The sequence below is a fragment of the Macrosteles quadrilineatus genome, unplaced genomic scaffold, assembly GCF_028750875.1.
Source record: "Macrosteles quadrilineatus isolate MER2022 unplaced genomic scaffold, UCM_ALF_1.0 Scaffold_6__1_contigs__length_79288215, whole genome shotgun sequence".
Lineage (NCBI taxonomy): Eukaryota > Metazoa > Arthropoda > Insecta > Hemiptera > Cicadellidae > Macrosteles > Macrosteles quadrilineatus.
This window is the reverse complement of record NW_026542599.1, coordinates 29060637-29083495: the sequence shown is the minus strand read 5'-3', so window position 1 is coordinate 29083495 and position 22859 is coordinate 29060637. Positions and strand designations below refer to the sequence as shown.

Sequence of the window (22859 nt, the reverse complement as noted above, 5' to 3'; positions counted from 1 at the left end):
ATGGGAACTATGATTCCTTAAAATAGGAAATCATGTGAATTTGTGAGCCCTTTAGATATAGAGCACAAATAAGTTAATATATATATTGTATGAAAATATGATTTAATATCAATTCAATAGTCATGCATATGTATAAATATTTTGATTGAATTGTGCTTAAGTATAAAATCTATATAAAAATAACAATCTGACACCACAAGAAAGAAAGCACTCTAGCCAAGGTCATAGAGAATAGTAACTATTTAAATATCAATAATTGTCATGTTAGGGACTGCGTAAAGTTTGAAAAATATTTAGCGCAAATATTAAGAGGTAAGTGTTTGGTTCACTACCAATAGGTATTTTGTAGCCTAAGTAACTATTAAATAATTTTGTATATATATAAATTTCTTAAAGATTTTCTTTTTATCATATTTTTACTTAGTGGATGTACTTAAAAAGTAACTAGGCACCAATTAGTTGTGCAAGAAGTATTCAGGTCTACAAAATATCCATCTCACATATCTCGAAGGCTTACTGAGGTAGAGTGCTTTCTTAGCTTTTATCATTGACATTTAATACTTAACAATAAGGCTTATAACGATACAACAATGATAAATTCATCAGTCTTGTCCAGTATGTGCTATGATATTTTTAGACAGCTTCCAGGAGCAAAGCAATACCCTGACCTCCGCCGATACAAGCCGAGCCCACTCCCAGCTTGAGCTTCTTCCGCCTGCAACATTCGTTTAAATGTTTATGTTTAGTAATGTTAAGTAATGTGAACTCAATGTTTAGTAAACCTATTTTCTTACACATTGATTTCAGAGGAGAGGTAGAGTGTACAAAATTCAGTGCTAACAGAGTACATTGACCACGAGTAAAAATATAACACAGTAGTCTCGCTAACCTGAACCCTGCTCACTCAAACATTTGACAAACCCAAACATGACTAAGCAAGCATAATGAAATTTCTAACATCAAGAAAGTAAAAGGAAACCAACTTTATAAAATTTAAAAAAACCCACAGCCGTCCTTCACCATCACGGTTGCCACCCGTCCTGATGCTGTTGGGACAGTTCCGACTTCAGGCGCTTTTGTCCGTGTTTTTCCTGAGGATGGAAGGGTCTGTCCCGTCACCATAGACTTCTGATTTATATATTCATCTTTAGACAATCTATATATTAATTTGAAACTGTTTTTCTTTGTGACAGCTATTTTGAGAGAACAACTGGGCGTAGAAACTCGGTAGAGGTGTCTAAAGAAAGGTCCTGGTCTGTAGATGAGCCATCAAAAGAGAAACATGGAGAATTCCCTCGGGGCTCTGCCCCAGTGGTCTTTAAATTCCTATCCCATGTTATTCTTATGGAGGAAAACGAGGTTTTTGTCACAGCTAATTTGAGAGAACGGCTGGGCGTAGAAACTTGGTAGGGGTGTCTAAAGAAAGGTATTGGTCTGTAGGTGAGCCCTCAAAAGAGAAACGATGTAAATTTCCTTGGGGCTCTGCCCCAGAGGCCTTTAAAGTTCACTCTGCAATTTTGTTTACATTTCGACCATGTGGATAATTTTACACTACTTTTAATGAACCAGCTGTTAATATTAAAATTGTATTCAAAGGTCTACTGAAACTGTCAAAATTAAATGTTTACATTATTATTTATGATTTTAAATGGATTCTCCACTGCATGGCAAGTTTTTTATAGTTTCAACAAAATGATGAATTTATGATACGTTTGAAATGTTTTGTTAAAAAATCTATGCTTTATTGCTCTTAGAAAATTTTAAATTTTAAAATCAAGGGTGTAGCATAGAGCACAAGGGCCTAGATTTTTTAGGATTTTTTGAGAGGATAGCAGGCTTACCTGAATGGGAAAGAGTCCAAACTGGCACAGGAAACACAAAACAAAACTTTACACTATATACACAAAACATTAGAATATTTCACTGTCACTGACAGCATTTTCAACTAAGGAAGAGATAGTTTTCTAGATGTCCAATCCAAAATGGTGGCCAGTGAGTTGTTGAGTCAGTGTTGCCAATAGTATGAATTCAAAAAACACAGTTTCAGTTTATCTTATATGCACTATATATATATATGAATAAATATTTAAGCCTGCTAGTTGGGTTGGATATTGAAGTGGAGTGGGTTAGATTAAAGGTATTATCTCAGGTTTAGGTTTGGGGGTTGTCTAGACTTAGTAAACCATTGATAAGACAATTCCCATCTTCTCAGTTGTGACTGGTTACATTGAGGGGGCAGTGATTTGACTATTTTGGTTGTAAAGCAGTCATTGAAACTAGGGTTGTTGTGGCTCTGGGCATGTTGTACAACTGGTTTGTCTTTGTATCCAGTAGATACATCTTGTCTATGGCCATTCATCCTGGTTCTGAGGCTATTGGTGGATAGGCCTACATACTGTGCCTCACATTTGTTACATTGTAGTTGGTAGATAATGTTCTTCGTTTCACAAGTGTTGAAGCCTCGGATGTTGTAGTTTTCTGACATATCAGTTTTAAAGGAACATATAATTATTCCTTATCGGGTTAGCTTATACATATTGTAAGGTTCAAGAATATTATTGAATTCAAGAAAGAAGACCAGAAATTCATTCATTGGTTTTAAAGTTTTCTATAATCGGGTTGAAAATTGTGTTATAGATGAGTACATTGAGAATGAGAGCTGTGTTCAAGTTTTGGAATAGGCTATTTACGGAGTATGTTTCATCTATGGTTTTGGTGAAGTACGGTAGGTAAATTAATGTCAATTCACTAATTCAGGTATTAAAAAAAATGTGTACAGGATTTTTACTTTGATGTACACATCTAGCTAGGTCGAACAACGCCTCTAAACCTCACTACATACAACAAATTCTGAAACACAACAGTGCCATCACATCTCATCGCATTTGCATAATTTGTTAGGTACCAAGGCTGGACTAGGTTATGGATTTGGTTCTGCAAATGTTTAAGATTTGTGGTCAAATTGCCTACAATTATAGTTCATTCCATCCACGAAATACATGCACAGCTTTATGTAATCGATATGGCCAAGTCAAAACGACCCCATAATTAATCAATTAGCAAGTAAGTACAGGATGATTAAATACATGGGTCCATGTGGCAAGAGAAGGAGTTAAAATTGCTTGGATCGAAGTAAGAATGTTACTGCTTTCTGGATAATCAGATATTTTTATCGAATAAAAAACTGATTTAATATGCTAATAAACTTCTGTATGTTTATAACCAAAGATGAAGATTCACTTATAAATCCGAATACAATTTGAATGATTTTCCTAAAGCAGATGGAATTAGTCGTTAGTAATATTGACTCTTTCCGTAACATGATAGACTAATTATATGAACTCCCTTCTCCCATGTAGTGAAAGTGACTTTGACATGAAACAAACTCATGAACAAACATTTATAAGACTTCTAAAAAACCTTTTGGGCAACCTAAAGCCGATAAAAAGGTAGGAAATATTGTGTTAAACGAATTCATCAATCACGTTTTTTAGGGAACACAATCGTCATACTTATTATTATGCTTATCCTCCCTCATTTAACTAAGATTTTAATAACTTCACTCTATCTATCGCAGTTAGCTAAATTTACATAAAACATCAAGATTAACCGTCGATTTCGACGGGGTTCCACTAGTAAAGTATTATTACAATACAGGTCACAGGTGCAAGCCAATAGCGACTGAAGTGATAAAGTGCAGGCTTGAACCAGCAAACTCCGGCTTATTACTTCAAGATACTATCACTTAGCTACCATGATCCCTGTATAAAAAGGTTCTAGACTACTTTAAAATATTTGTAATTTAAAAGTATCTCCCCTTCTGCTACTACACCAGAATTTTTCCTCAGATCAAATGGTTATTCAACTTCTCTATTCAAAATGTTTAAACTATAACTAGTAATTAACACAGTGCGCTATTGAACCTTGATGTAGTTTTAGAGAAAGTATGCTCTAAAACCGTCGTTAGTGGTAATTTATAAGCATAACATAACCATCTATTACAGGTCATACTTTGCTTATGTGAAACACCACAGGGAGGTCCGTCGTGAGGTACAGTTGAACCTCTATAAGACGAATTTCAAGGGGTACGGGAAAAATTCGTACTATAGAGGTATTCTTAATAAAGAGGGTCGTTTTATCGAGGGTTAATGCTGCTGTTATTCTTCTTATAGAGGTTTCTCCTCGCTCAAAGGTTTCTCCAAACAATGACTGAGGAAGGAGGAGGGATGGGTGGGGGTTTCATATTGAGACAAGCTTTTGTTTGCTTTGAAAACTACATACTATGGAGGTTAAGATTATGATAAATTCATCTTATAGAGGTCACGTTCGTCTTGTAGGGGTTTTGTGCAAAGAATATTCGTTGTATAGAGGTTAATCAGTCCTAGTCCATGTCACAAACAAATTCGTCTTATGGAGGTTTTTAACTTAATTACCACGTTGTATAGAGGTGTTTTTAGCATTGACCTATGAAAGTGTCAAGGGGATTAAAAAAAATTTGTCTTATCGAGGAATTTGTTTTATCGAGGTTCGTACAAACGAGGTTCAACTGTATCCGTATTAGAGGGAGTCGACTGTATATTCATACCATAGCCAAACAGCTACAAAAAGCAAAACCAACAATCATGTTCAAAAGGAGAGGTGCAGTATGGGGTTTTGTGTCCGTACACATTGTGAAGATATAACATCTAAGTTCTCACTGTACCTGAGTTCGTGCACCAGGTGAGCAGTAATCCTAGCGCCAGAAGCCGCCAGGGGGTGACCGAGCGCAATGGCTCCTCCGTTGACATTCAACTTGTTGATGTCCAAGTTGAGCTCCTTCCTGCAAGCCAGGGTCTGAGCTCCAAACGCCTCGTTGATCTGGAATATCATACACATTCAACATTTTCAGATTGCAGGGCTCAAAGAAAATTGCACGAGCACTAAAATTGGTTTTTGGTAACTAAAGTAGATCCTGATTCCATCTACATGGACCAAACGTAGTAATTATTTTATTATTGCTAATACATGTTGCCTAAGTGTGTCTCTGACTTTACTGTATGACCTTGTCAATGCTATTGCTAGTTGCTTTACCACAATAAAAAGATTATTTAAAAAAAAATCACTAAATGAGAGTGTGCTGCAGTAAAGATTTTATTTTCTCCCTCAGTTTATGATACTGACAGTTGACGTTGCATCACGATGGTAAAGTTTACAGACACCAGTGACCAAGAAGAGCTGGAAGAACATAGGACCAACACCACTCCTACGTCAGAACTGAAGAATGAACATCTACCAACTACTTTCTCTCAGGCAAAAAAGTAATATATAGTTGTATATTGTTGTTCGCGTTTCATCCCAAAAGCGCTAAGCGACGATCTATCGTGCCAGCACAACTTTCGATCATATGAGTTTAAATAAGCTTATCGGTTGACTCGGTTGTAGACTCGAAACAGCAATGGTTCCTTTCGATTCCTCATATGATCGAGGCTCGATATATCGTTCCTTAGCACTTTTCAGATGAACAATTGTATTTTTACAGATTTTTTCTCGCACACTAGACTTCGTACCTGTGGCAAGCCTAGCATTTTTCGGAAGAAATAAGTAAATAACTATAGCATTTTCCGGAAAATCTCAAAAAAAATATTCTAGCATCGAAAGGGTTAAAGGATTTGTTTTTTTCCTGTTTTGACTACTTTTCAGTTAGTCTCTCTCTCTGTACGGGTTTTCTTTAGTGATATCCCAGCTTTGGATGAGTCTGTATTCTAACCTTGTTATGTTTTTGGCTCTTTTTCACCTGATCGAGAATCAATATTCCAGATCCCAAAATATGGTTTTTACTAATCTTGATAGCAAATTTCTGATGATAACATAGCTTTTTAAACTCGATGCAGTGACAATGTCTAGCTTGATGTGGCTTCTGTGGTCTTTGACTTTTAAATAAAAAAAAACACACACCAATTAACACCTAATACTTTTATCCAGAACAGACCTTGTATAGCTGTCAAGCACCTACCTCGACTAGATCAACATCGTTTAGAGTTTTCCCTGCAGCCTTAAGCACATTGGTGATGGCGGGGGCCGGGCCGATACCCATGATGCTCGGCTCCACTCCCACCACTGAGTAGCCAACCAGACGAGCCAGCGGAGTTAGGTTATGTTGCTTCACAGCCTGCTCACTAGCGATCACAACGGCTCCGGCACCGTCACAGATACCCTGCAAAAATATGCTTGTTAAATGCTTAACGTTTTAATGCAAATATTTTGTGGGATTTTTACCAAAACTTGTTTCAAGTTCAAGTTGAAAAAATGGTTTGAGGAAATAAAACGTAAAAATAAAAATTAGCAATAAAAAAAAACCTGAATAAATATTAATAATTTCTTACAGCTGAGCTTTACCTAAAATTTAAAATCTATCAAAACACATGATTTTACCTGTCCTAAAATTAATTTTTCTTACTTCTGCATGGAAATGATCATATTGCCACATTTGTAAACAGTACACAAAATAGCTCATTTCCGCTCGCTAATTCAGCTGATTTCACAGTAGGCTTCTACACCAACCACAGTCGCGGAGCTGGTATGTTAACAACTGGTAAGCAAATAAAATAACCAAAATAAATCAAAGATACCTAGGCCTAAATGACATTTTATATACAGCTAAAAAGTTTATCTGTGTGTTATGATAAGCTAATTATGGTGGTAGAATAAATCTTGTGTGTATTACGAGCACAAACATTTATTACCGCTCTCGAAATGTATGGCTACACTCTGCTAAAGCTTTGTGCAGGCATCTACAATTCTTGAGCGGCAAAAATAGTAAAACTATGCTTATGCTATTTAACAACTTTGAAGAGAATGTCTAGGCCATGGAATAATATTTTATTAAATAAAATTAAGAAAAAGAAGCTTTTTGTCTTTATTTTAATTATGATGAAAAATATTGTTCACTACTTGTCACAAAAGTTCCATTACGGGTTTGATATTTGTTTTCTGTGCTCGGCCTCACCTCGCTCGTAAACCAATATCTTCCCTCGAGATGGGCCAGTTTTGGGACTGGCAGTGAAATACCCTTTTTTTGAATTTGTAATGATTCGTTTCAATTTTTTGTAGAGGAAGAAATCAAATAATGGTCTATCAACTAGTACAAATTTGAGCAAAAGAATGTTAACAACTGTTCATTTTAACTATTTTAAAATATTCAGTCAATAAGAACACATACAGAAAATCAAACAGACAAATCAGCAGTTTGTTACATGATTTAGGTGTATTTTTCATTGCATATAACAACTACAGAAGTTAAGATTTTTTTCTGTCAATCGCTTAATTTATTATAGTGCAATAATGCTTTTTAGCGAATTTCCTATATAGGGAATAAGCTATTACCGTAGTACTCATGATAAGACCTGGACCCGGGAATCTTACTAATATTATAAATGGGAAAGTTTGTGTGTTTGTTTATTTGTGTGTTTGAAGTTCAATCACGCATAAACCACTTGACGGATTGGGCTGATATTTGGCATAATGATAGCTCACATTCCCGATTAACATATAGGCATATTCTTATATCAAAAATCCTTTCGGGCTCTGCCCCAGTGGCTCTGGAGTTCCCCATGTTAACCTTATGAGTATTCATATTTAGAGGGAATTAACCCTTAGAGTGCCAGGCGAGAAATAAAAGTAACGCTCAAAAAATGCCGATGATTTTTCCCGAAGGTCGCGCTAAAAATGCCGAGCGCGATCTGGCGATTTTTAGGTTAAAATTTCGTAAAAATCGAATTTTCGATATTTCGACCAACGAAAATCGATGTATCGCATCTAGTAACTTTCGACTCAATGTTAATATATGGGTTAAAAGAATCCGAGTATCCATTCGGTTGTTATGACAACTGTTCGATCATTACGAAACGTCCGGTCAGCCGGACGTTGGCACTTTTGGCTCGTTCTAAAAACGTCCAATCGGCCGGACGTCGGCACTTTTGGCTCTTTTTAAAAACGTCCGGTTCCCCGGACGTTGGCACTCAAAGGGTTAAAGAATTTAGTCAGCTGTTTCAACTAAAAAAGTTGGTTCTATGATATACTACAGCATTAAAAAGTTATAAGAATTACCAACAGGGTAATACAGTAGTATATTTTTTTTGCATTTATGTAAACAGCTAATTTGAACTAAGCAGCAACAAAAAACTGTGATACACAATGAGAACTGTCAAAGTAGGATTGTTTACAGTTATGTTTATGTGTTTAATGTCAGGAATTAATAGTTTGTGATTTTTTTGCGAATTTGTAATAATTTATTATTTGTCTTTGTTGTTTAGGGGAAGTGGTAGAATATTATGGCTTTGGTAGATGTGTAATACCATAGTATACCGTCAATTTAAAGAAGCAAATTTTATCAAACTTTGTCCTCCCCCATTGCAAACGCAAAGCTTGAGTATAACTGCAATAAGCATTTTAAACTTATATGCCAACCCCGTACGAAGGACGGGTACTCTGCTAGTATTTATAAATATGTGTGTCCATTAGCGCGATAACTCAAACAAAAATGATCTGATTTTGATAAAATTTGGTACAAAGGTGTAAACCTACGTTTATTCGAACGAGTTCGCGAACCAGCATAATTGGACCATGGGAGCGGGGGTTTATGGGGGGTTTTATGGGGTAAAAATGGGGGTTTTCCCATTTTTGACCATAAAAACAAAAAAAATTGCAATTTCTTTCTAAACCGTTTCGTAGAGCTTAAAAAATAAATAATTTAGTATATTGAAGCGCTGTTGTATGCCTAACAGTCACGGACAAAATTCAAAAATAGTGTAGGCCTAATTAAAAATTCCTATGTTATTCTTATGGAGAAAATGAAAACTGTTGTAGTTTACTTGTTCATGGATATATAAGTTATTGATAAAATTTGGCAAATTTATTTATTTCATCCTATACTATTGATGTATGGCCAAAAATCACTATTTACCTTCCCCGTAGCAGCAAACCTAAGCACTCATTAAATCTCATGTTATTTAAATACTAAATAGGAAATAAATATGTCTTATTTATGGAAATAATTTAGTAAAAATGTAGGGATGGTCAAGTCTCGAAATTTCAAGAAATTTTCGGGAAATTTTACATCTCACTACACGAGACGAGATTTCTTTTTGGCCGAGATTTTTATCGAGACGAGAATAAAAAAAAATTAAAAACGCCTGCAGAAAGTCAATGCAATACCCGCAATACAGGAGCGTTTTGTAGTTCCGTTTTCTTTGCGAAGGCGTTCTTATTTAATTAAATCTTTAAATGTAAATATTACTTTAATTATTTTAATAATATTACTTTAATAACATTTGAGAAGTTTTGTTAAGTGTAAGCAGTGTGAGGAATGTTTTACTACTATAAAAAGTCAAAACATGTAACTATTTTATAAAAATTAATATTGCTTTTATTTTATGATTTATTTTATTTTAGGATAAGTTGAACTCTATCCTAACTGATATCACTATGTTTCCTAATCGTAGGCATTTTTAATAAGTTAGGCGTGATTAATAAAAAAATGTTATGCTGATGTTTTTTAATAAAAGATTGTAAATATCCTTGCCTATTATCATTATTTTTGTATTTAAACAGTCATCTAACAATGTTACAAAATCAGGTAAACATTTTGAACGTGCATTTCCCGTTGTGTATGAGAAGGGAAATCCCGTCTCGATCTCGTCTCGAAATTTTATGAGAAATAAAAAATCTTGTCTCGTCTCGTCTTGAACTAAAAATCCGATCTCGTCCATCCCTATAAAAATGTAATCAGACAAGTTGAAATTCGCTTAGTCTGCAGATTTGCTGCGGCGGGGGTATTATTTACATAACTGGGCACCTATTATCAAGAGTCCCATGAATGCTCAAGATGTGCTGTTTAAGGCATTTAAGCTTATTTTAATCTAAGATTTCTCATTAAAGATAAAATAATGATAAAACCTGAGTTATACTTCAGAGAAAACAGCTTTCAAGCAAAATATATTATATTGCAGGTTTACTAAAAACAATTATGTCAAGATTAAGGTTATTCAATGAAACACACAAAAGAAAGTAAAATAACCAAGAAGTACATTGTAATTGTTGTCTATCACACAACAAACCTTTGACCTTGGGCTAAATGAGCAGACTTAATCTGTACAGTAAACAAGATGATTAGGAACACTGGGACATTACTGAGTGGAAGTCTAGAGTAATGGGAGGAAAACAATGTAAATTAGTGAATACATAGGATGTATGTAGAGTATAGTAACATTTTTTTCCAAAAAACACCCTGTTGTATGCTCCAAGATATCTGTCGTTTGGTAATTTGTTATTTAAACCTTTAACTTGTAAAGATATCTTTATAAAAGTCAGTAACCTATACGATGTGAAGTAGCAATAAGCTATTAAAAAAATCATCATTAAAAATATATTTGAAAATGGCATCCAATTAAATTTTATACTAAAATTACTAACAAATAGCTTGAAAATATTAAGATCACCTTTATTTAGCTTTTGAAAATTTTATCAAACAACCCCAAGTCCAGACAGATTAGATGGTAATTAGATTAAAAATCACAATTTGTACAGGCAATAAAAGGTGGAACTGTCAAGAAGTTAAAAAACAAATTACGAAATCATTTCAGTAAGAAAGTAAACTTACAGAAGCAGTTCCGGCAGTCACCACTCCGTCTTTCTTGAAGACCAGCGGCAGTTTGTTGAGCACCTCTAGTGTCGTCTGCGGCTTGGGGTGTTCGTCCATGTCTACAACCACCTCCTTCTTCTTCTGCACCACCGTGACCGGAGCCAACTCAGACTTGAACACCCCGGCGTCGTGGGCTAGTGTCACAAAAGGAATAAATTAAATATTGGAATCGTAGAGAAAAGTTATATAATATATTCATGCATATTTAGTGTGTATGCCAGTTGCTTTTTGTGTTATATAATCTAAAATTCTTTTCACAGAAAGTTGTCCAAAAACCTAAACATTTTTGTGGGTATACTGGAGACCAAATCGTCCCTCCAAAACATGATTGATACACATCTTACCTTTCTTCCACAATGTCTGGGATCGAAGTGCATACTCGTCCACTTCTGCCCGTGTGATGTTGAACTGTGCGGCCAATTTCTCAGCCGTAAGAGCCATCGGTAGCTTGCAGTACGTGTCTGTTAGTCCCACCCAAAGGGTGTCTTCCAGCTCAGGCGAAGAGCCCAGTGGCACTCCAAACCTGCGACATCCAAGTCTTTCAATATCAGAAAATAAGATCCGATTGATTGGTTGAGTGGAGATGGACTTAAGTTATTTGAGAACGTTAAATGCTTTTAAGAGAAAGCTGTCCAAATCCCTTAAATTTTATGGATATGCCAGGGGTGTAACCTGTTTTTCTCACACCAAACTCCAAGACACTAACCACTAGACTAGCCACATGTCCTAATTTGTTTGTGATTGGACACCCTTAAAAACTTTGACTCTGACCGGTACAGTTCATAGCACAGAAAATTGTTTAACTTTTGTTCAACCATCAAAACATTAGGGTATATTTATTTACTAGACCTTACCTTATGTTTCGCACAGCGTGAGGGGCTTGACTCATGTTGTCTACTCCTCCTGTCAAAACTACGTGGGAGTCTCCCACTAGAATATTCTGAAACACATTTTTAAACGTCAAATATTTTATGCTTGGTATGATAATACAAAATTAACAGAGTTGACAATATCAGCTATCGTTAGGGTACCGGTACTCGGTTATCTGGCACTGGTAATCTGGTAGGCTAAAGTCCAGAATTTGCCGTACTAGCAAGTGTCTAGCATACCGTAGTATTTCTTTCATAAGAAAAAGTAATTTTACAAAAGCTTAAAATAGGGGGAGAATACATTTCCAACAGCTTCACCCTTATCTTATTGGGCTATCTGTTACAAAATGTAAAATATGTAAAAGACTGTTGTGAATAATAAATGGATTAGGCCTATCAGTTCTTTACCTGAGCTCCATTGACTACAGCTTGGAAGCCTGAACCGCAAAGTCGGTTCACACCAAGTGCAGGCTTGTCTATGGCGATTCCACATCTCAGCAACACGTGGCGAGGAAGAAAAATGGAGTCCGGAGAGGTGTTCTGAAAAGGTTGAAAGAATGAAAATGAAGTTGAGTTGAGCCATCAAAAGAGTGCTGATGTAAATTACTGATTTATGTTGAATATCTTAATGTTTTATCCAAACCAAACTAATAGGACAGCATTATTGTAAAATTATATAAGCTTTTATAATATATTAATCCACCAACAATTAACGGAGAAAACAGTGTTTCTAGTGTAGCATACTCTATGAGTAGGTCACTCAAATATGTTTTTTATTAACTTAACCAAACAATGGCTAAATCGTGTCCTTACTTTTTTTATAATTTTTTTATGTACCAGCTCCACATTCTAGTTTAAGAGGGTTGCGGCATTAGATAAAATCTAAAATCCATTGGTGATTGGCGGGATTTGAACCCGGGATTCGAAGCCCCGTGATTTTCCACTAGTTCAGCTCGCTTCCCAAATCTAGTCCATGTAGATGAGATGTACATCAATGTATTGTAAAGAAGATATATTTTGAATAAATAGGCCTACATCAGGAATCATCTTAGTCTCCTGTAGCTAAAAAACACTGTAAAGTCAATAGCCAAGCAGTCACTTACCCTTATTGTCAGTGCTCTATTTGTAAAAAAATGAGGTGCCGGAACTGTAACCTAGGTATTTAATTTGATTTGTACCTAACTTATTTATGCGAATATTTTTATCTTTCCGGAACTCCGTTTCTTCTTTGTAAAGCCGAGGACGAGGTTTCTTTATTACCATGAACGCTGCCGCTAAACAAGCTAGTCGACAACGATAGTACATCACAAACTCATTACAAACTAACTTACACTTTTGCACATCACAATTTGTACATGTTCGTTAATTATAGCTCGGCTCAAACTGGACTGACAGAATATGTACTTTTGTTTTGTTTTGTTTGTTGAAAGTTTGTTCAGAGTGAACCCAGCTTAAGAGTTAGGCTATTAATCTTAAAAACCTACTTAATTTATTATTTAGATTTCTAAATAGGCCTATTTACAATTTACTTGAGTGTAATTTTTAAGAACAGTTTGGTTAAGTTTGGTAAAAAAAGGTTAGTTAAATTCGGGCCTAGCTTTGTTATATATGAACTTTATGGACCAAATAACAAATTTGAAGGTAAAATTACTGATAACTACCCCTAGAACATTTCCGATGACTACAGAGTCGACTATTTCAGGGTTTATGTTGCCAGAGGTAAGCGCTGCCTTTGATGCAACTTCTTGTAGTTCCAAAGCACTTGTCTTGACAAATTTTCCTCCATAAGTACCAAAAGGAGTTCTTTTGGCTGCTACAATAAATATACCTGTAATGGAGAAAAAACTATGAATAAGTTATACATTTTAGATTATTAATAATAGTTGAAGGCTATAAGTTTGAAAGTGAAGATATAAAAAAGGTTTAATTTACCTGTTGACAACTCCATCCACGGATGAGAAGACCGTATTGTAACGTTCATGCAACCTGAGGAAGTGCTCGCTTAGCAGCACGAAACGGCCGTTATTTCATAACTTAAGGATCAATTGACACAACATGAAAATTAAACCTTTTTTATATTTGCATTATCTTGATCCAGAGGCTAACCCATCATAAAATTGAAAGTGAAGACTTCTTCAGTATCGAAATTGATTTTTGGTTGCAAGCAATTAAGTACAAGATAGGCCTTGGTATTAAAGAATTTAGATAGGTAGCCTACCCTAAGCATTTAATTTAAGCCTAACCTAGTTGATCCTAAAATCTGTTAATGGATGTTGATTTGCTCCGCTTGAGTAGGCCTAGGCTTTTTAGTTTTAATAATATTTTACGGGTACAGTTTCTTAACTGAGCTATGCTAATATCGATTCAAACTATCGATTCGATTAGTAAACCTTCATGCGATTTTATCACCATCAGCAAGTTTGGTTGGTTAGGTTAGGTTATGATAGCTTAATTTGATAATAAATATATTTAAAAATATTGATCATTACCTTATGTTAATCAATATTTTCAATTCGATAGTTTCAATCGATATTAGCATAGCCCAGTTAAGGGCTGCACTTTACTTTAGGTCCTACAATCATTCGAATGAAAACAGCGCTTATTCGATTGTTTCATTCGATATAGCCTATTGTTTGGTTAGTTAGGTAAGGTTAACGTTACCTACCTAACTAACCAAACGATATATCGAATGAAACAATCGATTAATCGATATATCGATCGATATTTTCATTTGAATGAGTGTAGGACCTAAAGTAGAGTGCAGCCCAAAAAATAACTTAACCCTCCCAGTGTTACTTGACGAAAATTCGACAAGCAGCACACTTTGTGTAGTGTTACTTGTCGATTTTTCGACACGCAGACATCGTTTACGGCGAAGGCTCTATGACTGACTGAATCGGATTGAACTGGATCGAGTTAGGTATCGTTCTTTCTGTAATATTCTAAGCTTTCTCCAGAGGTCTGTCTCTAAGCGCTATTCATTTTAGTTCCGAAAATATTGTAGCAGACAGCTGACGTGCGTGTATTTGTAAACAGCTAGGTTCCCCCGGACCGATGACTGATGTGTTTTATTACGTTTATCATTGTTTTAGTGTTAAAAATCAAAAGTAGTGATATACGTGGTGCATTATAAGAAGATTTAAGTGGTTTTGAAGTGCTGGTTGATGATCCTGAAGAAGTAGGTAGTGATATTGATGTAAATTATCAGCCAGATTCCTAGCTATGGTTAGGCTATGCATTCTTAGCTAAACGCTATGTACTGAAATCAGTTTTTTGCCCATAACTTATTTATTTGCAAATATACTTCCTTATATTATTATATATTTGTAATCCTCATAAAATTTAGAACAAAGAGGCTATTTTCAAATATTTATAGGCCTATAATTGATACAATTTCATTGAGCGCGAACTTATTTTTTTTTTGAAAATTTTCGAAATTATATTTTGTTTACCTAAATTTTTTTTTTTTTTTTAAATGTTTCTTATGTTTTATATATAATATTGAAGCCCATGATGTTCCAAACAAAATGGTATATAGAACATTAGAATTAACATTGTTTTAAGCTTCTCAGATCCGTTTTAATAAAACCTTGCAAATGCGCCAAAAATAGGTGGACATTAAGGCCTAAACTATGGACACTTGGAGGGTTAAGTTACTTAACGTTAAAAAGTGTTATAGCATTACAACCTGACAATTTTTTACCGAAAATAATTACAACTAAATACCTTAGAATAATATTATCTAAAATTTAGAAGTTGAAATGAAAAGTAGGGTTATACCTTTGGTAAGTGAAGTCATTTTAATGAGTTAATATTTAGTAATATACAACAAGAAACTACTCTAACGGACAGAGAAATACTGTATGACTTAGTGATAAAAAGTACGGAAATCGGACTGACCACTGGTCCCGGAAATGATAACAGTTTCAAAGTTTCTTGTAACCTCTAAACTTTGACAGAACCGACAGATACAATTAATTCTAAACAGATATGGATGTGACGTTGCAACTTGCAATACAATACAGACGGAGACGAAAGCCAGAGTTAGACAGAGATAGACTGGACTGACTGACTGACTAGAGTAGGGTTTGGGAAGAAGACCAGCTGATCAGTTCAGTTTTCAGTTTCGTTTAAATAAACAAAGCTGAGTGAGTGAGTGAGTACACAGTACAAAGTTCAAACCAAACAGTGTGTGACCACTTCCCAGTTCCCATTTTCTAAAGATTTAATTCCCTACATTATACATTTGAACCATTTACAAGATTATATTACTGTATCGCATTATTAATAGTCAAAGATATTATCCATTTCATTGCGACTACATAATTAACTCCAATGGAAATAAATTTAAATTGAATTGCATTTGTTTAATTAGTGGGCAAAGTGGCACTTTCTGCACGAGAGAAATGTAACATAAATACAAACTAAAAATACTTAAATGTACACACCCCCCCCCCCCCGCAGCAAACCTGCAGACTAAGCGAATTTCCATTTGCCTGATTGGATTTACACTAAAATGTCTACTTAAAAATATAACGTTTATTTCCTATAATAGAATTAGTTTAACAATCAATTATCAAATTATCAATTATCAATTATTTAAGATACTTAGGTTTGCTGCATCAGGGAGGGTAAAACTGTTTTTTTTTTTGTAAAATGTTAATAGTTAGTAAGAAATAAAAACATTTTCCAAATTTGATCAAAATATTTTCATAAACAAGCAAACTACTGTACAACAGTTTACTTGTTCTCCTTGAATAACATGAGAATTTTAAATCAAAATGTTTGTGGAATTTTCTCCGTAACCATTAGGCGCATAATAACGCTTCAATATACTAAATTATTTGTTTTTTTAAGCTCTACAAAATAGTTTGGAAAGAAATTGCTTAATTTTATGTTTTTGGGTCAAAAATGGAAAAATCTATTTTTACCTCATAAAACCCCCGGAAACCCCCGTTTCAATAGTCCGATAATGCTAGTTCGCAAACTCGTTCAAATAAATGTAGGTTTTCACGTTTATACCAAATTTCATCAAAATCGGATAATTTTTGCTCGAGTTATCGTGCTAACGGAGACATACAGTATATATATTAGCTTGATTGCATGTATCTCTCTGATTACCTTGTCTACTTTTTATTGACATGATCTATTGCATTTTATGTATAATGTTTAATGATCAAATAAATCTATCTATCTATATATATATGAATTTGAACGGATGGTGTTTTTGGCCTCTAGGGACCTCAAAACGAAAAAAAAATCGTAATTCACTTTGTCAGGTGAATTAATGTAGGAAAATAAATATTGTTGCAATTTAAAAGTAAATGTGATGTGGAAAGCAAAAAGGGACATCTTGGTGAGTAAAAAATTTCATTACGGCTGATATAAGTAATTAAGGTCAAAAATATTAAATTTGTTTTTTTTTATTGTTTGTTATATCTCATTTAACATAAAACAGGACAGTATTGGTTAAAATATCAAATAGGCCTAATTGAAGATGTAAAAGGTCGAAATAAAACATTTTGTTAGCCTCTGCACGGTCTGGAAAAGTTACCTCTTGTTGCTTAATGATAATTTGCCATAACGACAAGAGGTCTCATTTCTAATATTCACTTTATAAACAGACTTTAGTCCAAAAATCAATTGTCTTGCATTCTACTGTAAATTTAGAGAACTACAACAAAGTTCAGTTTAAAGGAGAACAAAATATCCCACAAATTTTGCGGTTCTGACAAGTGGTATCTTTTTTGATCTTACGGAGAAATAAAATAGGGCCGACAAGAGCTCCCTTTTCTGAAATGTGATTTTTACGACACACTTCGATAAAACAATTATTTAGAGTTAAGATAAAAATTGGTATTGCCTCCAAAGAGGACACTATAAGCTTTCTTTTGATACCAAAACCGTTTCTTAAATGCGAAAAAACTGTTTTTATGCTTAATTGAAATTCCCACAATAGTTTTTCTCAAAATGACCATTTTCCATAACAAAATTTCAAAGTCCCTATAACGCTATAACTTTATCCAGTAACACCTCAAAAGAAGTTTAATTAATTGAAGAAAAAATCATAGGAACGCAGGTTTAAAACAACAAGCTCTGCAAAAACCTGTGTATAGGTTTATATTTTTAAACTTTAAGAAATATTGAAGTTAAAATTGTAGGATTTTATATTGTTATAAAATAGTAAAATCCAATAATAGTGTTATAAATTAACAAGGTGCTTGAAACATTTGTTATAATAATGATATTTCCATATGCATATTTATTAACACATTCCCTTGACGTGGCCACCGGTGGCACACTAATGAAATTTCAGTAAAAAGTAAATTTGTGTTCAAATTACCATACTTTCAAGAAAACAAGAAAACCAAAGTGTTTTTAAAGGAATAATTAGACATAATTAGGTAATTATTTATCCTCTGCTAACAGTGTACCACCAGTGGTACATGTCTACCTGTCATCATGTTGAAAACAATTAGGCTACATTCCGATTCCATGAACTTACAAACAGACTTTGAGTAGTAATAAATGACTTTTTGGTTTAATTGTTGATATTTCAAAAGTGTTTTTGTTGAAATAAATAGAAACAAAATTTTTTGTAACTTGGTGTTTTATTATTTATGTAACCTGAATTAGGTTCATGTACCACCCATGGAGACGTTTCTTGTGGTTTCTACAAACACGAATACAGTAAAAACACTCACAAAGACTCCGAAAAGCCATATTGTTGCTTACAATCACCATAGTAACAGTGTCTCTCGGTATACTTGTGATTTGGGTTGTGTAAAAAACACCCTGTACAGTTTTAAGCTATGTTGCTTAATCAATTGTGCAAGCTTTCAAATCATATTCTCTAAAATGTCAAATCTTGTAATTTAACTGCTGCACCCATTAATGTTTTATGATGCTCGCAATTTTTCAGTCTAACAATGCAATCACCATAATTGTGTTTTCTTGAAATAATGGGTTTTAATTAAATATTATTGGTTCTATATGCATCATAAATTTTGACAGTTAACTTTTGATGATATTAAGTCTTTGACTTTGTACTACTTAAAGGAAGCTATATTATCAATAAATCTTTGAGATTGTGATAATTATTGGCAATGAGATATTCAAGTATATTGTTCGCTGTGGTCCGTAAGTAAATTTTTACAGTAACAATTTTACAATATCACATCATTCAAAACTTCACTGTTACGTTGACAAATTAGTATTTTCTTAGATTAAATCATATAGACTTTGATTAAACATACTCTTCCATAGATTTATCATTTGGATAAGGTTAAAACAATTTCAAAGGATTATTATGTCCAGTAATGGTTATAATAATATATAATGGTTGTATTATAATGGTTATAAGTAATGGATATATTTTTATATTCGTAAAATGTTTGACAAGCTAATTTTAAAACCAAATAGAAAGGTCATGTTTACTTAAAGGACCTATGCTTACGTTTATGATTTTCTTTCGTCTTGAGGGCCTGAGGAGGTAGCATTACAAATTCAATGAATCTTTGAACAGCTGTCATTTTTACTCGATTGTCCTTTTGAGATCTGGTTTGCAGCATGGTTTTTTGTTCAACAAGACTTTTAGTATTATCATTGACTTTATACAAAGTCAATGGTATTATGCATGTGTCAACCTATGCTTACCTTTAAGGGTTTTTAACTTACTCCCTATGGGCCGTCCCCCATAGGTGACATCCGATCACCATGTACCCAAAAAAGTAGCTTAATGACCAGTAATGATATGCAAAATTTGGTTGTGATATCTTTTTTTGTTTTAAAGTTATAAATTTGTCCTAATTAAGACTAATTGTCACCCTGTATACTTAACTTGGTTAGTTGGTAAACAAACAAAAAAAATGTAAAACTACCTTGACTCACACCAGAGCAATTAATATGAGGTTTATGGATAATCTATAAGCCGAAAGTTCTACTAATTGATTTTTAAAGATTTTGATTATTCAATTCTAAAACCTTTTTTGCAGTTGTGGGGCTGGTGAAAGTAGGATTTTCCCAAGATAAAAAGCCTTCACATCATGGACCAGTATTCACAGGAGACGATGAGCATGAGCCTTCACATCATGGACCAGTATTCACAGGAGACGATGAGCATGAGCCTTCACATCATGGACCAGTATTCACAGGAGACGATGAGCATGAGCCTTCACATCATGGACCAGTATTCACAGGAGACGATGATGACCCTTCATATTACGGATATCTTAGAAGTCAAGGAAAATCGTATGGGAATAAGCCAACTAAGCCTCGTCCTCCCCCACACAAAGGCCACTATCGAACTGATGAATTCATTGATGATAATGATGATCATTCAATAATTTCCAATGAAGATGAATTTACATCACAAGATAACACGTCTGATTTATCCGATAATTCTTTGGAAGATTCTTATGAGTTTGCAGGAGACGTTTTTGAATTTTTCCCATAGAAAAGTCGTGCTTCGCCACCACAGATAATTAAAGGTGGAGTAAAAAATCCTCCAAAAAGTCACTCTGTCGGTTGAGTATGATGTTAATGTCCCAAAAGTTACACCCATCGAAGCAAATTTTACTAATCTACTAAAGAGGTTAATGTTGTAAAGTCCAGAAAAAAATTATTTCTGTATTTATTAATTAATTTATATTTCTGTTTTTTTTTTTAATCGTGGATATGAGTAATTCCACCTTGAAACAATAAATGTTTGAATACATCATTTACTGCTGTTCATAATTTTGTATTTAAGAGGGACTGGTAACAATGATAATAAGACCTGAAGTTAAACATTTAATGAAGCTCTAAATTGGAAGAAAGTATTAAAATCTATATAATTAATACGCTACATGAAACTTATTTGTCGGTTGAACTCCTCCGCCATTTCTTAACCGATTTTATCCATTGACGTCTCATTGGAAAGAGCGTGTCGCGTAGATTTGCAAACTGGCATTACATTTTAGAAAAATTCCCTTGGGCTCTGCCCCAGTGGCTTTGAAAGTTCCCATGTTATCCTTATGGAGAACTTAATTGTTTACATTTTGATCAGCTGTATAATTTAATTGCTGTTATTTATTTTTCAATTCGAAACGCATTGAGTACATTTATTTACTATTTGAGTTTGTGAAAACATAACCCCCAAGTTTGATGGTGTTAGTATGGTTGTATCTTAAATTTGTGTATTTATCGTTGTTTTGTGTTGCTATGACGGATTGTGTTAGCTTGATCGTAACTTTAATTTGTGCATGTATTGTTGTTTTGTGTAGCTATAATTTGTTTATTTGTTGTTTCTTTCTTTTAAATGCCTCCGACGCGACGACAACGCGAAACATAGGCAGGAGACGTAATCGTGATAACGACCGCAGCTACAGAACAGTGGCGCGTAATAGGCTTTAACTCATCACAGTCAGCACCTGACCCTGGACAATCTCAACTATTAGGATACAAATGCACCCTAACACTACTCCAAAACAACTTTTTGTTCTCAATTGGCCCTCTATCAATGACCTGTGTTGCCTGTACAGCGAGGCATTTTGAGAAGGAGAAAACCGGCCGGAATGCTTTAGGTTTATCAATAACAAATATAAACATGGTCTAAGTTACTCACCGGTAATCTTTAGAGTTGACTCTTTTAAACTCATTGTAAATATGACTGTTATTTGTTTTGAAATAACTCCTGTAATACTTTGCAATTGCTCGAATTCGAGCAACATGTACACTAGTAACTTATAAATAAAACACTTTTTAAATAAATATAATTTCAATTTTCTTTACCTATTGAACTATTATTATCTATTGCATGCACCCAACCTTTTTTGTTTGAAATATTACAAGTATTTTTGCTCCACATATTTATAAATTACTAGCTGTACCCACGGGCTTTGCCCCGTTTAACTTCATAAGTATTCGCATGGCTCAATCACGTCCCGGTTGAAGTTCGTTCGCTACGCTCACTCACCTTTAGGTTGGAGCTCGTTCGCTGCGCTCACTTGTTTTCAGGTTAGCTCGTTCGCTACGCTAACTCGCCTCCAGGTTGATGTTCGTTCGCTACGCTCACTCACCTTTTGGTTGCAAATTAGCTGTTGTCATAAATTTTAAAAAGTCATCCCTTTTATTGTTTATAATACTTTGATAAAGGTTTTTATGTTTTAATATTTAACATTGGAGAATTTAAACGTTGTTAAGTGCACAGGTGTGCTGCGATTGGGGTTTAAATACATTTGGACTTATTCAAAAGTAAAATAGTTTTCTGTGCTGCACTCTGTAGAAACACTGTGGCACTATTTCAAATCATGACTAATGCTAATACAGAATGTTGTAATTATTCAAACCTACAAAGCAGTTGGTGAAAGTAAACATCTGCTTTTAAATCTATATAATTAATACGCTACATGAAACTTTGTCGGTTGAACTCCTCCACCATTTCTAAACCGATTTTATCCATTGACGTCTCATTGGAAAGAGCGTGTCGCGTAGATTTGCAAACTGACCTTACATTTTTGAAAAAGTCCCTTGGGCTCTGCCCCAGTTGCTGTTAAAGTTCCTATGTTATCCTTATGAAGAACATAATTGTTTACATTTTGATCAGCTGTATAATTTAATTGCTGTGATTTATTTTAAGTCTTTTAAACTCATTGGAAATTATGATGACTTTTATTTGTTTTTAAATAACTACTTTACTTCTTTGCAATTGCTCGATTTCGAGCAACGTGTTTACTAGTTATATTTATTTGTAAACATTGTAGATCAAAAAGTCTGACATTGGCCCACTTAAAACCCTCTGGGGCAGAGCCCTTTTGACAGATCTGCACCAAACTTCACTCGAACCATCCTTGAAAGATGCTTAATAATGCCTGAAAGTTTCATTACAATCTGTCGAGCGGTTTTGGAGTCCATAACGTATATACATATATATATATATATATATATATATATATATACACACACACACACATACATAGTTCCTCTTTTATAGATATAGATTTCCTTAGTACGTTTAAAAAGTGGTATTTTTTTAAGTGTTTTTATTATTTATAAATAATTTTTTACTTTTTAGTCGTCTTTGATGTGTAAATATGTTAAATCTATTTTATAAGACCTGTTAATACATAACCAACACCTTATTATAGGACCTTATTATTGGAGCAGAACCTATACCTCTTAACCTCTGCTCTTTGACCTGTCAAATTTAAGTATTTACAGCTGACTTCAATAAATTAATATATTTGACTATTTACATTCTTCCAAAATGTAAACATAGAAACTTTGGAAGCTCATGGGGCATATCCCAAAGGAAATATGAAAATAAAATGATA

At 34.2% G+C, this 22859-nt stretch overlaps 2 protein-coding genes across 2 annotated transcripts; one reads left to right on the top strand and one right to left on the bottom strand.

Moving 5' to 3' along the window:
• Window positions 1-83: 83 nt before the first annotated feature.
• On the bottom strand, window positions 84-15526 carry LOC128996329 (3-ketoacyl-CoA thiolase, mitochondrial-like). Its single transcript, XM_054421583.1, has 9 exons — window positions 15328-15526; window positions 13209-13375; window positions 11956-12087; window positions 11533-11618; window positions 11023-11201; window positions 10637-10812; window positions 5993-6193; window positions 4703-4857; window positions 84-715 (listed from the first exon to the last, which is right to left on the bottom strand). Exons 1-9 carry the CDS (start codon window positions 15344-15346, stop codon window positions 634-636), a joined length of 1197 nt encoding a protein of 398 aa, XP_054277558.1. The 5' UTR covers window positions 15347-15526; the 3' UTR covers window positions 84-633.
• Window positions 15527-18578: 3052 nt separating this feature from the next.
• Window positions 18579-20002, top strand: LOC128997426 (uncharacterized). Its single transcript, XM_054423064.1, has 2 exons — window positions 18579-18687; window positions 19542-20002. Exons 1-2 carry the CDS (start codon window positions 18654-18656, stop codon window positions 20000-20002), a joined length of 495 nt encoding a protein of 164 aa, XP_054279039.1. The 5' UTR covers window positions 18579-18653.
• Window positions 20003-22859: the final 2857 nt, after the last annotated feature.